The sequence below is a fragment of the Pseudopipra pipra genome, chromosome 5, assembly GCF_036250125.1.
Source record: "Pseudopipra pipra isolate bDixPip1 chromosome 5, bDixPip1.hap1, whole genome shotgun sequence".
Lineage (NCBI taxonomy): Eukaryota > Metazoa > Chordata > Aves > Passeriformes > Pipridae > Pseudopipra > Pseudopipra pipra.
This window is the reverse complement of record NC_087553.1, coordinates 21145735-21163041: the sequence shown is the minus strand read 5'-3', so window position 1 is coordinate 21163041 and position 17307 is coordinate 21145735. Positions and strand designations below refer to the sequence as shown.

Here is a 17307-nt window from a genome sequence, read left to right as displayed (position 1 = left end):
TAACAAACCCTGCTCACAATGACTTGCATTTATAATTATCCCAACAGCAAGAACCAATTTTTTTCATTGGTAATTAGCCCTGGTTAAAGCAAAACACACAAGGTTGACCTGAATATAACAAAGATAATTTTCTTGCTTTTCTCAGTACTTGATATATTCTGAATGCACGTGTGCATTCCTTCCTTTTTTTCCATTTCCTGTCAGATTTTTTCTTTCTTTTAAAGTATCGTTTGATCATTCTTCAGTGTGAAGTAATCACTATAAAAATGCTATCTACTGATATTTAGCATAAATGAGGCATTGTTATTCTGATGCAGAAAGTTTTGGGAACACACCAGAACAAACAGCCAGCTAAAATGAGTGTTAATCCAATTCTCTGGTGTATTACTTACAGCAACATTAAACTGTACAGTCACAATTAACAAGGATACAGAAATCAACCTACTTGAGCCAAAAGGGCTATTACTGCACATGCCAAGAAAAGAATTGCTGTATTTCTGTGTTTTCCCTGTTTTCACCATGGATTTTCTACTATTCTGTCCTTCTATATGAGCACAAACCAAGAGAGGAAGAAGTACAGTTTTTAAATGCTGTAGTAAACCTTGTGCAGGGAGCTCCAACTCTGCTCAGAAAGATTTTCACAGTACATGTATTAAATGTTAATACATGGATGTTAAACATTAGTAATTCTCCTTTCACTGTATAAAAATTAAGAAGTAAGTTAAAAAGATTACGGGTAAATGGGGGGAAGTAGTTTGGCTGATTTCTGCCTCAGCACGTCTGTGCCTGCTACCAGGGAGAGATGTCAAAATGAGACTGTCACAGAGCACAAACACTCCTCAAAGAGCAGTGGCAGAACAGAGCTGTGGCCACAATGCACCCAGATCCAGCTGTGATGACCAGCAACAGCTGTTTTTGCTTTGAGGTTGTTTAGATTCTCTGCCTATAGGATAGCCATACAAAATTTGGGAGGACTCTGGCTCTCAGTCCATCAACAAACCTTTCACAAGTGTCAAAGACCAAAAAACCACCAGCCCTCATTTCCTTGAAGCACATTATTCTTCTCCACTCAATTATAACACATTCTGCATAAGGCAAAGCCATATATAAAGGGCTCTACTACTTCACAGAAGCAAAGCAGAATGTACATGATACAGTAAGAGGTTTTGGGTTTTTTTGTAATATCACAACACTTCACAGTCACAGAGGTAGTGTGTAAAACCTTCTATTTTTCTATGGAATTAAAAATATTAATTTAAAACTATTTCCCTAACTGCAGAAGCCCTTGATTCTCTTAAGCATTATTTTAGCAGCACATGGAATGCAAACAGTACAGCATCTTGTATTTTAATCTTAAATACTTCTGAGATTTTAAGCTACAGCTGTTAACCTTGTACTGAAATGTCAACACTCAACTGAGGTCCTTGAAGCTGCTGTTGTATTTGCCACCTAACTTCCCCTCAGTCTTACAGTTCAACCTGCAACATATGATAAATTATCTATAAGTGAGGGATTTAATTTCAATTTAATATTTCTGAAATCCAGTTTTCTCACTAAGCGCATCCAAGACGATCACTCATCTACCCATGAAAGGGAGGTATTTTTCAGGACATTTAATGCTACCCTAAAGAAACATTAATATTTTAGCACTTGTCAGGGATACCAGATTTCAGACCCTATTGCAAGCTCTGATGTCCACTCTCCATTTACTTGTGCTTTCACACCTTTCCCCGGCTTAATGTTGCTTAAAAAAGAGCAAAGACTGTCCAAAGCTGCTGGCACAGCCCTGTGATGTAGTCAGAGGGGGTGGGTCAGTGTTGAGAAGCTCAAGGCTCTCTTTTCCCAGTCTGAACCCCAGGGTTCCTTCCATTCCCCCAGGTTTTGACAGCTGAGGGAGTGAGACAGAGGTCTCACATATCAATTTCCACATGTTGGACCAAGACCTGCTCTGCAATTTCAGTGTGGGGAAAGAAAGCACAAAAGGTGGATGGTTACTTAAAGGTGAGGGTTTGAAGCATCTCTTCATAAAAATAAGAGAAAAAAGTATGTGCAATGTTTCAGGAATATCCCCTAGATCTCATTTGGTTAGTAAGTGTAGAGAAAATCTTTTCTGCCCCTATATATTGCCACTTATGGTGGCTTTTATTAAAACAGTTATTAAAAAAGCTTCAGGTGTTTGCAGATACTTCAGACAGAACAAAATATAGCTCAAGTCATGTGCCAACTTTTAAAACGTACTTTTATCTAGCTGCTTATTCTTTCAGTCAGGTGTTTTGTCATAACAAACTGAAACAAAGGCTTTTTTTATTGCTCAAGATATTCAATGGCTTTTGTGTTCCTCGCGTCAGCAGGAACGTCAGAGGATTGTATCCAAGGAGCTAAATGTGCAAGACCTAGGGTCAAAGCAGCTGAATACACCAACCTCAGAAAACACAGACAATGAATTGCAAATGACACTCAAAACAAAACGGGGAAAAAAACCTTCACACAGAAAACTACAAAAGAACTCCACAGATACTGAATTGGCTTTCTGTACACACTGATCCTGCTTAACTGTGTGTGGTAACTAACCAAACCTTCTGAGACTAATAGTCATAAAATAGAGACTCGGGGGTGGGGGAAAGATAATGGGACAGGGGAGAACTGTAAGGAAAAGGATTGCATTGCTCCTCTTCCCCCCCTCCTCCCTTTTTTTTTTTTAATTTAAAGGGAGAACATACATCTGTTGCTATTTTCTGCTGTTTTGATGCGCTGAACATGACAGTTCGGCATAAGGCAGTTACTTTGCTATTAATTATGCTGAAGAAGCCTCACAAAAGGTGCAGTGTTTCAGTTTTGAACACACAGAACAAAACAAAAGGTTTAGTAAACCCAACTGAAGTGTTAGTTTCTTCATGACACAAAGTTGTGCTACTGTAGCTCTCAACTTGCAAGCAAGCCATCAATACGAGACACGAAAGTGGCAAGTGCAGCACTACTCTGAGTACAGCTCTGTGAACGATGTAGGACTGCTCAGGTCCTTTGTGGGACTTGCTCTGGCTTGATTATGGGCCGTACTACTTGGACACTTTAATGCTACTTTAGCTGTGCTTTAAAGGAAGGATTAGAACTTACCTGGTGTCAATTACCCACAACAGCCAATTTACAGAACAGTTGGGTTTGAGTGACCAGATACGACACTGTCAGATTATATGAGAGGAAATTAATTTTGTTTCAGTCACTTTGCTGAGGCATTAGTTGCCCTCTTCATGCAAAACAGAAAAAGTCCAAAATCTAAATTACAGCTGCAGAAAGTGCTCAAGTAACTAATCACTCTCTTTCACATTTCAATTCTTCTTATTCTCTGATGTCAATATTAACTATTTATATATTTATTTTTAGGTCACCTACTCAACTATTCAGGGAAATGCTCCTCAATCTCTGCTCTGTCTCTCTTTGTGAGTTCACTTTTTAAATCTTTTTGTCTGGAAACACACAGTACATCACAGCATAAAGAGAAAAATTCCAATCCTGCAGCTATGCCGAAAACTCTAAAGTCATGATGATCATCAATAAAATCCAACAAAAAAAGCAGAAGTGTCCCAGTTTATCCGATTTTTATTTTAAGTCTTAAGATCTGCAGATATGGTCTTCAGTAAGTAAAACTGACTGGCATAATTTTCATTTTAATTTTTCCAACTTTCAGAGGTAAACTCTTTTTTCCTCAAAGCTAAAGAAGTGCTCTTTTACTTTTTCTAGCATAGCTTTTACGTTAACAATTTCTCTGTTTGTCACTTTTGCTGCATAGCTTCAAAAACTATATAACACTTCAAAAAGGAATAAAAAATAAAGTCTTACCCATGGCTTGTTTCCCCATGGCACATTGATAAGTGTTTCTCGGGGACTGGTTGTGGTGAGGATATGGAATCAGCCCAGCACAGACACCAAGAAGTGTGAAAGGCTCAATCTCCAAATGCGTTGTATCTCTTAAAAGAAAGAGTACTAATTATGGCAGGTGAACAAACAAGTAGAATTTATTTAATTTAATCTCATAATACTTCCAATTCTGTTCAGTAACATGTAAGTCAATAGGACCTTAAGATATGGATTCACTATGGGATTTTTATTTTTATTTAAAAAAAACCCAACAGTAACTTTCTTCTGACTTTAAGTGTTTCCATATGAAAAGAAAGACAAATAATTGAGGATTTATTCCATCATGGAAAAAAAGCCTCCAGATAACAACAATCTGAGAGAGCTCAGTAAGACAATAAAACATCAGTTTATACAGTAAGACCTAAAATGCCTTAAGGAATGTCTCCTCATGTAATGAGAGTCTTCCCTGTTAGATTACTAACCTCAGAGATCCAGAAATCCGCTGGGGAGATGGAGGAATGAAGAGCAAGACAGAGTGAGGTATTGAAAAACACTAGAAGTGTAGTTTTGGTTTTCCAAGGTTAGTTATATAGCATCAGTTAAAGGGAAAACATCTGTGTCCAAACCAGACCTAGTGCCACAGCTGATACAGCATAATGAAGCACTATTTGAAAAGCTCTGCAAATGTTTTGGAAGTGATTGTATTGTTGAAAGACAGTAGAGATGAGAAGTAAAAAGACAAGGGTAAAGGAGTAAAGACTGAGAGATGACAAAATTTGTTCTATCTGGCATGAGGTTCATGGGAGAAAGTCCATGCTCAATAAAGACAATTAAATCATAGCAAGCATTGGGATGCAAGTGGAGTGACTAATAACTAAGGATGAAGTGTACAATAAAACTTGGCTGCAGCAGATATGAATTTAAATCAAGATAAGTAACTAGGAAATGGGGAATTATGAAACACAGATAATTATAACCAAACCTATTCAAAGCCTATCTTTCATGTCCTGGATTTATTACACAGAGCTTGGGTTTAGGCATACATTGCTTCTCCCACACATCTAAACCCAGTGCATTCTGAAAATTCTGAAAATCTTTAATGTTTGACTTCTGTTGGAAGTTTTTTGGAAGACTTTCTTTTAATTATTTAAACACATTCATTTTTGTACTAAACTTTGAAACCTTGCAAAGGAAATGACTGGGAAAATCTTTATTATGACAGCACTATAAGCTCGCAAAGGCTGAGGAATTACCCACAAGTACATGCAGGTCTAAGACAAGTGCCAGCAGGAACTTACATAAACAATGTATGTAATACTGGAAAAAAAATGCCATCTGAAAAATGAAAAAAAAAATTTGGAAACCCTGAGAAGTAAGCCAATGAAACCCTCTATCGGTCCTAGAAATCTTTATAAATCACAAATATGCTTGAGCAACCTAAAAATCACCTGCTAGGCAGAGAATAGCCATTATTTTCTTTCCCTTGATAAAAAGCAGCCATGTTAACTAAAGCCTGTCTTAAGAAAATACAAATGGTAGAATCCCAACTGCAGTCAAGTAATAGTAAAATGGTCTCAAGAGCCAGTAGCAAACTTAAAAGCAGAGACTGCTCCCCCATTCTGTAGAACTTCACAGACCTGCTGACACTTCTCGAACAATAAAACAAGAGGCTTAATTGAGACTTACTGATAGTGAAGTTCAACAATCTCTTCAAAAAGTACAAGTGCATGGAACTACATATTTCAGACAGGATATTCAACACAAGTCTTTTTCCATTGAGGTCAATCCTATTTCAACCAAAGATGATGCAACACATGCAGATTCTGGTATCTTATGAAGTATTCCACAGTGGCAATGAGAGACCTTCAAACTTTACAGAGCAGTTGAATTTCTGCAGGACAAAAATGCCACTGCTGGAAATGAGCCCAAGAAAGGAAGGCAACCTTGTGAGTTTGAAAATCAGAGTTACAGATGTGTAAGGAAGAAATTTAATGCATTAAATAGAGTCAAATCCTTCAAAGAAAATCCCCCTAATTAGATTGGAAAAGTAAAGAGAGGATACTGTAGCTAAAAAAAGCCTACATTACAAAAGCAGGAATGTTAACGGGATACTTCACAATAGGGGAGACAAGTTGTACCACGCTGTCATGCCATTTCAAATGCAAGATGGTCATCTGGGGAAAGGGAGGACAAATAACTACTTAGGATGTAGGGAATATCACTACCAAACACAAGGAGCAATGTGCTCATAGGATGCAAGCTCAGATACTTATGGCATGTTAGCCACAAGCATTGAAGCTAAACTCAAAATGGACAATACAAGAATCTCCCAACTTTTTGCCAGTTGTTTTGGAGTCATTTCCTCACACTAGTCCACTGGTGTTCACTCTCTTCTCTTATTTTTGCCTAAGCAGTGATTTCATGGGATACACTCCCATTAACCTTCCAAGCTGAGTCAGGTGTCCTGTAACTTAAATTTTTCAGCTCTGGTGCTCTGTGGAAATTATTTAATTTTGGCACAAACAACAGCAATTGTGTGTGCTTTATTAATATATCCTTACTCACGTATATAGAAGTCAGTCAAGAGCATGCAAGAGTAAGTTCTTAAAGTGATAAAGTCTTCATAAGCCTGGGCAGGAACAATGCAATTTAATTAGCAGAGTTAATGCATTTCATCTGGCAAAGGTTAAAGATAATTGAAGGTCTCATCCACCTCCACTGAAATCAATGATATATTCCTACTGGCTTCCATGAGTACTTGACCAGGACAGATTAGAATGATTAGAATGAAAAAAAAAAAGCCATATTCAGAGAAAAAAAGGATAAACCTTGAACTATTCCACAGTTTTAGGAGTTACTGGCAGGAACAGATCTCCTAAAATCAAAATCATTTATTGTAACTATCCTGTGGATAATTTAGGATGTGTGTGAACAGACTTTCTTTAGCTTTCACCTGGAGTGGTTTCAACCACTTGCAGGGAGCAGTGTGTATATGTGAAAACAGTAACATTATTTTTATGCTTGCATTTCAGAGGGTCACCCTATGAAAGTTTTTCCTGTGTCAGTGTCTGAATGCATACTTACTTACTTATTAATTGTATTTTCATACAGTGCGATGTTACAATCATTTTCTTCATTCACATCCAAATATTCAACGAGGCCTTCGTGCAAGAAGTCTTCAAAATTCCTACAGATAAATTAAAAATTACACTAGAAGTACTGTCTTATATTTCTGCAAACATAAAATCATAGTAAAGATATTAAAGAAATGTAATATGTAAAGTTAAACCAGATAAATACTTCTACAGGAAATTTCTGTGCATATTACATATTAAAAGAAAAATGTATTTTTAAAGTAATCCTGTTGCCCATTCACTGCTTCACACAGTCTGACTGACGAATGTTACTTATTTGAACAAGCAATGAAATCTTCCTGTATGTACTCATCATCTCTATAAATGTAAGAAAATATAGGGGTAATCATGCAAGTTTTTGTGATGGTTTTGTGAAATTTAGTTAGAGCTAAATTTAAATACTTTTGTGTGTGGTTTTTTTCAAACACACAAACTAAGAATTTTAAAGAACTTCTAAAACTAATTCTGAATGTGCCTGTTTTAGGATGGTCAAGTTGATATTCCCTCCAGGTATTTGATTTTTCAGTCAGAAGGATGACACTGCCTCAGGCCTTCCACTTCCAGAAAGATGAGGCTGTCAAAAGTGTTTATTCAGTATAATCACCAAATTTCATAGCAGTAACAAAATAAGAAGAGCAGACTTAATTTGACTTAAACAGAAAATCTCCATTACAGCAATGATTAATATAGAGGAGAGTAGACTTGTTCTCTTCATAGCTAACCCTAAGATTGTGAAATATTGACTGGCTGAAGTATTTTCACACAGTATTTACTTATTGAAGATGAATATGGTCTACTTGAGTTGTGTACCTGTATCCCTGAGCCAGTTCTTCCATATGCTTGTTTGTAACTGCAGGTTTTTGCTTCTTGACAATAATGTAAGGTCTGCAAATAAAAAAAGATTGTCATTGCAAATACTTAGGCAAGTAACTTAATTTACACTTCTATTAAAAATCTATGCACAACCTATTATATAAATTACTTTTAAAATTTATTCATCTTTAACTCATAAATCCACATAAATACAATCAGTATTTATTCAGACCTTGGTTTGACATATTGTCTATGAAGTACTTAAAAAGAGTACCAGAAAAATTAAGATTTCAATGTTGAGGTAGAAGCTGCTTTTTTCCCCTTTAAATCTTTAAACTAACCTTTTTTTAAGTTTTACCTACAGATGATGACAGCTTTAAAGACTAGAGATTTCCAAATCTACAAAGCTAAGAATGGCATTAAGTACTGTGGCTATTGCACAGACTTCACAGAACACTGAGTGAACAGTTAGTGCTCAAGTGTCCACATGCGAGAATGCATTTTGTGGTTACCTACATGGTGTAAAGTACAGGCATTTACTAAGGGTGATCTCAGATGAATCCATAAATTTCAACAGCACATGGACCTCTGAAGGCTTCTTTACCAAACAAAAACATTGACACAAAGGATGGCATGCAAGAATGAAACGTCAAGGGCTGTTGCTATTTGGACAAGTTGCTTTTATAAAGAGCAGCAAATAGCTACAAGATACTTGTGGAGTCCCCTCTAAAGTCTAAATAAGGTTAGAAGACTCATAATCACTTTAAAATGGTTAGTAGGGGTATTTGAACAATTGCAGGGTGAGGGGTGCCACAAAGTAAACTTGGTAAACTCCTGAAAATTTACATGATTTCCCTTATCTTTATATTACACATTGTAAGCTTTGCTGCATCTCCAAAACTACAGAATGGCTGATATGAACCCTGACTGGAAAATTACTTCTCTGCCACTGAATACGCCCCTACTCTGGATCTCTTGAGCCGGTATGATAAATTGATGGTTTGTACATTTATTAGTTCAGAGCCTCTAGCATGCCTCAAACTGTATTCAGCACGCTCTGAGATTCAATTAATGGATAAGGTGGAATGCAACCTGCAGTTGTGACTACTGCTTCGTTAAAGAACACACAAAATATGCACACAGCTAGTCCATGTTAAAATATGTATATATTCATTAACTCATTCTGCCTCTCCCAATCTCTGCTTTGTTCAACTTTTGTGCCTTGTTCCTTAGGCTGATTACTTGGGCCTGGAGATGTTTTACTTGTAAATAACCTAGCACAGTGCTGTCATAATCTGACTGAGGTCTCTAGCTGCTACTATAAATCAACATGATCTTCTGCCTCCTTCTCATTTTAGCCAGCCAATTCCTTTTTGCTTTCCTCCGTGACACGACTGTTACTCAGGCACTCTTTCTATCTAATAAAGACCACAAGGTGGTAACCTTTCTTACAGGCTTACTGAATTCCCTACCTACTTAAGGGTAAGCAATGAAATAACCCAAAGTTGTGAGACATCTTCGTATTACAGCAAACAAGTATACATGCCTGAGGAAGTTTTGCACCAGAAGTTTTGCCCTTGAAGACAAAGAGCAGCTTCTCAGTCTAAAATGTGATATGACATTCATGGTATATCAGACGAGTGGCTGCTTGTTTCTCACTTTACAGGAAGTTACAAAATGTTCCTCCAAGGACACTGAACATTACTGGAGTTGTCAGTCAGATTGATTGTACTTCTCCTCTTCTTTTTTTTTTTTTTTTAAGAAGACAGAAGAAACATTTTGGTTTGACTTTTGTTTACAGGTAAAATGGATATATTTGGACTTTGTTGTTTTATAAGTTGCTTGACTATACAGCACGTTTTCAGACCTGTCTGTTTTGAAAGAGGGCTATTTAAGGAGAAAAAAGATGCTCAAGTCTTACTGAATTTGCTTGTATCTGTACAGTGCATAAAACAGTGCTTACAGTAAGTTCAGTAGTGAGATAATTCTGACGGGATGTTTACCTGCACAATCTGCCCCCATCAGAGGAAATGTAGACACATCTGTCAGACAGATTGGTAGAGATGGAAACGAATTCATTGATATAACCCGCTCGACGCATTATCCGAAATGTGTTGACTAATTTCTGATGATCACGTATGACACCAAGGATGTTACCTATTCAGAAAGAGAATAAATACCTGGTGCATCCTTTGCATATCTAAAATTCTATTTACAAATTCTGATCACGTGTAGCATGCATAGAAGTACTTCCTGCTTCTTGCAAATAATAAGAGTTGTCGTAAAATTTCTCTTTGCTTACGTGTATAAGAATTGGCTCTTTTTTCCTCTAAGTAAAAAATTGTCACAATTTCACAAGTCATCTACCTGCACATCTTCAAATAGCCTGAGAAACCAAATGATGTGCTTCATCCAGCTTTCTTCAAATATGTTTCTGCTCCGGTGGCCATTCACCAGTTGGTATACAAGTAAACAACAATTCTGAAGTCTGCAATTTCACCTGTACTGAGACAGATCCAAAGTCTCCAAGAACAGACCAAGGAACTGTCCTGCTGCCTTGTTAGAAATTTCAGAAAGTCCTGGTATTTTTGATATATATGATCACTCACAACATCACCATAATTCCTCCTTCAGGTACTTTGCTCAACCTAGCTATCTTAGCAGGGCACTCTAGCTCATACTTAAGTATTTTGATGCATGATGAACAAACAAGAGAGTAAAATTCAGTCAGAGAGTCACCTGACCAAAGTAATCTCAATATATAAACATAAGCATGGTCACATTTTAAACAAAACTTCAAAAGAGAAGACAAAGGATGATAGTTCGGGGAGTTTATAAGACAATACAAAGGTCTCTATAGCTTAAAGGATTTGTACTTAACAGATTTTCTGCCCTCTTAGGTCACAGGTTTAAATCAGGATCAAGTAATCCATTCACAAGTCTGAAATTTTATTATGGATTAAACCCAAAACTAGTAGATTGAACAGTAACTTGTTTTGCCTCACTTAATATTAGTTCATCTACATTTGACAAAACACTATCTTGTTCCATATCACAGACTGAGCTTGTGAAGGAAGAATACAATATTTTGGCTCTGCACTGTCCTTTGGACCATAAAACAAAACAGAAGAGGGTACATGTGGTTTGACTGAATCTTATCTTTAACATAGTGCTATAGAAAAGCAGAGCAAAGGAATGCAGTTTGGTCAAGTGCTGCTTTTATGTTACTGGGAAAAGGCAGGATTGAAGAACAAATTCTGCTTAATTCAAAGGTAAATGGAGAACTTATTCATGGTGACAGACATTACATATTAGTCCCTGGAAGTGGATGCTGTTGACAAAAGGCTATTTTTAAATCACAGTTGTAGTTATAAAAATGTCAGTACTTTGAAATGTAATATCATAGTACCTGTTGTTTTTGAAACGCTACAAGATCAGTTGTAAAAGAAACACAAATGTGCAGACACAAAGCACATGTGACAAATCATCCCTTTAACAAAGAAGAGAGGCCTGTTTTCCAAAGTCTAATTTTTTCTAATAATTCACAAAGCAACATGTCCCTTAAAAGGTGATTTTAAAGAGAATAGCATTGCTAAACTTTGCAAACAATAGATGCTTCTGTTCTTAAAGGCACTTTAAAGTGCATGAATATATATAAAAACAAATAGAGACTACAGATTACTAAACACTTTCTGTAAATGAAGCTCTGAATTTATAAATGTATTACAAATTTAGCAGTTATTTTCTTTTAAAAGTACTTTAAGAATGGCACCACCCTTGGTCAATGTCTGAAGAAACAAAAAAATCTGTAGTCAAATGTACATATTTCTGCAAGCGGGCTTAAAAACAGGGCTGAAATTTGAAAAAAGTTTCAATTTCTCAGCTACAGACATCTGCAGCCAGAGTTCTGAAGATCCAACTTCATGCAACTAAGTGTCATGATCTGGCCTGTCTACTTTGCCCAACCCTATTGAAATACTTAGAGGAAATTATTCACATGTGGAAAGCGGCATCTATGGTGTTCCAAAAGTTGCTGGAGGGTTTCCGAAGCCTAACTCTCCATCAGCAACAAATCAGAGTCAAGACTGCTGAGAAGTAACATACCATTAAGGAAAACAAGGAACACATTTGGATATGATAGTTCTTCACCACAGAGCAAGTTGACATCTTCAACTCCAAGATTACTGGCTAATTTAATAATTGGGCCATCTTCCATATCTGTAGTAATATGAGTCATGAGGGCAAGATTTTTAACCAAACCACAAGCCTAAAAAAAAAGAAAAAAGCAACACATCACACATATTTTATTCCTTCTATTCCAGTGTTTTAGCATTTACAAAATAATAAAAATAATAAAAAATATAGGCACTGAAGTTGTAGTTCTTAAGTTATCCAAACATGTATAATGCTGCATTTCTCTCTTCAAAGCAACAGCTACTCAGCAGCATAATGGAAGTACAAAATCAGTCTATCTATCAATTTTCCAAATACTCTGTAAGTTCTGACACAAACATTGATGCTTTTAAATGAAAAAAGATCCAAATATGTTATACAGTGCAATTATATTTCAGCTGCTTAATGAGACTAGCTCATATTGACTACATACTAACACAGAAAGCTGAGAGTTCCCCCCTCTCCAGTATATTCAAAAAAAAAAAAAAAAACCAGAAAAAAAGGAAAACAAACCAAAGACTGTCAGCATCAATTGTTTGGCTCAAATAACCCGGATGATATCTTTAATGCAAAATATACAAAGGTGGTTTTGTTCCTCAAGCTAATGGTTAAAGAAATAATGGTACATGTTTCTAGAAAAATTGCAGGTTGATGCTGCAACTTCAAAACAGAACCTTTATTACAGAACAAAGGGACAGGAGTTTAGGACTCCCCTCCTTCTGCTCTGATCAAAAGAGAACAAGTAGTTCTGCAGCAAAATTGGGGGGGTCCTCATGTTGTTCTCATATAGCTAAATGATTTCAGAACTGTTTCCAGACAACCCACTCTGGAGAAAGAAGGCAACATAGTAAGGAAGACCAGGATGTAAAGAGGGTTGTCAGAAGATAGACAAGTTGCATTTTCAGGCTGAGGATAATCTACCCCTCCAGAAACCTCCTCATCAGAATTCTTCCTCTGATGGAGGACCACCTGCTTCAAAATAAACAGGTGTCTCCATTCCTCAGGATAAGAAACACAGAAAGCAAAATAGCAATTCCTCACCTCTCCTTCAGGAGTGTCAGAAGGGCAGAGCATCCCCCACTGAGATGGTTGTAACGATCGAGGACCACTCACTTTCCTTGTCTTTTCGAACTGAGAAGAGATTCTAGTCATCATTCCCAGAGCAGATATATAAGACAAGCGGGACAATACTTGCGTCACACCCTGGCGGTCCATTTTGAATCTCTTTAGAGACCAATTTCCCTGCAGAATAAAATTAGTGTTTTAAAAAAATTATTTCAGTTTATCCCTGCCTTGAATTTTTCCAGTATCTAGACAGAATGATATCTGAGGAGCTTTGCAAAGCAAATGTTGCCCATTTATATAAAACAACTTTCTAATTACCCTTCTGCATATAAACTCCTAGTCACAGTGTATCTGTACTAAGTATTAAAAAAAAAAATGAAACAAAAGAACTGCTGTTTCAGATGAGAAGATACTTTTGCTATTATATAGTCAATCACACACAGATTCTTCTTCATCTGTCCCTTATAGATAAATCCATACTCAAATTTAGCTAAATTGAATTATTTTCTGTTCTTGTTTTATAGTTTGTTAGGGGTTTTTTTGTAAAAAAAGGTCTTTTGAGTGAAGTAACACTTTTACAATAGATCCCACCAGCTTCCACTTTTGCCTTTTTCGTGATTTGTTACTTTTGTAGGAAGCACAGGCATTTATGCTAGAGAAGTCTGACATCAAAGCCCTCTGTACTTTCTTGAAGCCTTTTGCTTTTAGAATCCAGAGAAAAAAGACTCACTGATGTGCCTTCTCACAGAAGAGTTTGTGTGTGTGTGTGTGTGTGTGTGTGTGTGTGTGTGTGTGTGTGTGTGTGTGTGTATGTGTAGTAGGTCTATCCAACTTCCCTGGTAGGATTACACCAAGTATGAAATGCAAGATCCATGCATATACCAGAGTTTTCATGTTTCAGGTCTGTCACAAGTACTATCATTTGCGGTTTTAATTAGGAAAAGAAAGTTCAGACAACGTTCTAGGACACAAATATGTTTCAATGCCAAGCAGATTTAATAATCTCTACAGTAATCTTGAAATTTGGCACTACAATTTTTGCCTTCATGACATCTACATCAGATACAGTTCTCAGCACCTGAATCATTGGGTACAGGAAGTTTCTGTCTGAAATATAACTACTTACACTCCAGGCACCATGTTACTGGCCAGTCCAAAGATAACATTTCCCCAGAGATTGCCTTCTGCTAATTCCTGTAGCCTTTTTGACAAACTCAGCTACCCAATACTAACAAATAATTTGAAGCTTGCTTGCTATACTACACCAAAAGCCTTTTAGAGGGTGATTTGCTTGGCTTCTTTATTTACACATTAACAGCACAATCCCATTTAGTGATGAACAGCGAGAAACCACCACTGATACAACTGATTTTGCTATTTTCTTCTACTGAAGAGACTATCAAATAGTCTCAAATTTGTAACAGAAAATGGGAAGACAAAATGCCCAACGGTAAGGCAGTCAAAAGAAACCTGTTCATCTCCTCAGCATTCTTGGGAAGGGTTCACTCACTGACCATTTCATTCTTTAAAGACTAGGAATTATGAGAATATGGAATTTGGAAGACCAAAAGAAATGAGTATTTTTTTCTCACACTAGAAATTATTGCATCTGTAGTTTCAATTAGCATATGATTTCTTCTTCACTGCCTATAAGAATCTGAAATCAAAAAGACTGGAGGAAAAAGGAGGTAAAAATGGTGCCTGAAGAAACATTACAAAAAATTCTTTGTGCTGAATCCTTCAAAAGTTGCCAAAAATCCCAAACCAAAATGGGCCCAGGGCAGTTGTGAGACCACTCTCAGTCGAGAACTCCCTATCAAGAACTCCTGTGAACAGGAAGTTGCTCCCTCAGTAGCATCAGGTGATTCTTCAGATGCTGAAATTTCTATCAGGATAGGTATTTTCCAGGGTAAGAAGACAACCTGTAGGAAATATCACTGAACACCACTGTGGTTGATGCAGCAGGGCTATGAATTCTTTTGCATGCTACTGGTGTAATTATGAATCCGCCGAGTTATTTCATGCTCTTGGAGAATATCATCGAAGCATTCTGGTGAGATTGGAGATTGTCATTTCCAAGAATGATTTTTACGGTATTTGCTTAATCTCTTGAATAGTGTGCACTGGGCATTGTTCCTGATAAATTATTTTTCAATGCTTAAGAGCAGATGGTGTTTAACTGCCTATGTGGCAGTAAAAAAAAGTCCAAAGACAGTGGAAGAAGGAAGACTTTACTGAATATGTACTGAATATTTGCAGATTTATCTCTGTCAGTCCAAATGGAAAAACTGGCACCAGCTAGAAGAAAGCCCCAGCATTTAGAGAAACAAATCTGTCAATTGTTTTGGTTACGTGCACTGTAGAGATTTAACTACATTTGGGGCACTCATAAAATTAAACAGTGATAAGCTTTAACACCAGGATTTGTAAGTTACAGACTGCTGGTGGCTTTGGATGCAATTCGTAGAGTTAATTTTGTTCACAAGAACCAAAAAAGAAAAACTTTAATTTCATGCTAGGCAGAAAAGCCCTCTCAAGAGCTCCAAAGATTAAAAATTAGGTTCCACAATTTTTACCAGCTCTTAAAATACTTAAGTCTAATCTAATTTCTTTTAAAAAATCATGGATTTCAAAGTAATTTACAAGTGAGTAGACAGGTTTCAGGAACAATCTCACAAATTGCTCTAGCAGATGTCTGAGGTAAAATACAAAGTTAGTAACTATTATTGTTCTTGTCCACTGGCATGAACGAAAATATCCATTCCAGCAGAAGGCAGACACAGGCTAAAATCCAACTAAGAAAAATATTTAAAGGCTAATCATCAGGGGTTTTTTTTCAATACTATGGCATGCAGCAAATTTCCCTGTTAAATAGTTCAGTATCATTAGCAGAGAAGTACTAACTTGTAAGTTGAAAATTTGTTCATAGTAGCAACTTTAAAATAAAAAGGCACTGCCCTTAAAGAGCTTAAATTTAAGGTAGTGATTTTTGGTTTGTTTGGTGTGGGGTTTTTTTGGGTTTGGGTTTTGGTGTTGTTTGGTTTTTTATTTTGTTTATTTGTTTTTGGTTGGTTGGTTGGTTCCGTTTGTTTTCACGCTGTTTTCCAACCATCTTGTGGACAAATGATGTAACCAGACCCTAGCTAAATCCATAAAATAATAAAAAACCACACCATAGTCAAGTAGAACCTAAAAGACAGCACATTGGATAAATACAATGATCACTATTCTAAATTCGCTTGTTTCTACCATTCCTTCACAAACACAAAACCATCACTTTGAAATAAAAGTGGCTTGATGATTATTTATTCTTCAGTGAATTCCAAAAGCCCTGCCCATGACAGAGTTTTGTAACTTTAATCTATAAAGGATGTTAAATAGATGCCCTCTTCAAACAAAAACCAGTAGATTAATCAGAAGAGAATTTGCACATTTCCACAATGTTTTTCACTAGGGTGAAAAAACTCCACGTACCAAAATGAGAACAAAACCACTTACTGTGGAGATGGCATTGACCATGCCATTGGTGATCTGGTCTTGACGCATATGCTTCACGACATCAAACTGAGCTGCACGTTGCTTGGGGATTACCTGGTCAGCAATCTTCTTCAGCTCAGAGTTAAATTTTTTGAACAAATCTTCAAATAGAAGAGAAAGAAGCTGGAAATACAAAACAGCTGGATTAAGGGAAATGGAGAAAGGGAGGGGAAACACATTTAATACTTCTACCTTTATCCTTCTTGTCAGTTAAAATAAAACAACCCAGCAAGAGAACCATTCAAAAGTGCTGCTTTTAAAACCAGTTATTTCCTGTATATGTATATTAATAACTTTTAGTTGTTAAAATAGCCATGAAAAGAAAAGGCTACCAAAGTTTTTGATCTGACTTTTTTCACTCTCCAATTTGCTTTGCTTCTTCAGTTTGCTCAGCCTCTCCTTGCAGACACTAACAGCTTTTCAAAACACTTAAATCTGCATTACATGATACGTTTTAAGTGTTTACAATGCTTAGCTTTGCAAACAAACAGGGTAAATTCGAAAGCCTAGCAGTCCTGTCCTGGGACTCAACTCTGCAGCAGCCCCAAGTGCCAGAAGAACTAAAAACACAGTAGCTACCAAAGCCAGAAAGGGTAGTTCCCAGCATACAAATACATGGTAGCCTTGAACAATCCATGTATTCATCCATCACAGCTAAGACATTCTGGAATCAATTGTACCATTTAATTTCTGTATATGCAGAATTAAACTGAACTGTAACTGTCTCTGT

General features: G+C 36.7%; 1 protein-coding gene across 1 annotated transcript in view; it reads right to left on the bottom strand.

Moving 5' to 3' along the window:
* The window catches only part of POLR3B (RNA polymerase III subunit B), a 75161-nt gene that overhangs the window by 33011 nt on the left and 24843 nt on the right, over window positions 1-17307 (bottom strand). Inside the window, exons 13-19 of the mRNA XM_064654867.1 lie at window positions 16539-16700; window positions 13017-13217; window positions 11907-12069; window positions 9806-9959; window positions 7800-7874; window positions 6944-7042; window positions 3838-3965 (exon numbers count right to left, since the gene is read on the bottom strand). Of these exons, the coding sequence (XP_064510937.1) occupies window positions 3838-3965; window positions 6944-7042; window positions 7800-7874; window positions 9806-9959; window positions 11907-12069; window positions 13017-13217; window positions 16539-16700 (982 nt within the window). The remainder of the gene's footprint in view (window positions 1-3837; window positions 3966-6943; window positions 7043-7799; window positions 7875-9805; window positions 9960-11906; window positions 12070-13016; window positions 13218-16538; window positions 16701-17307) is intronic.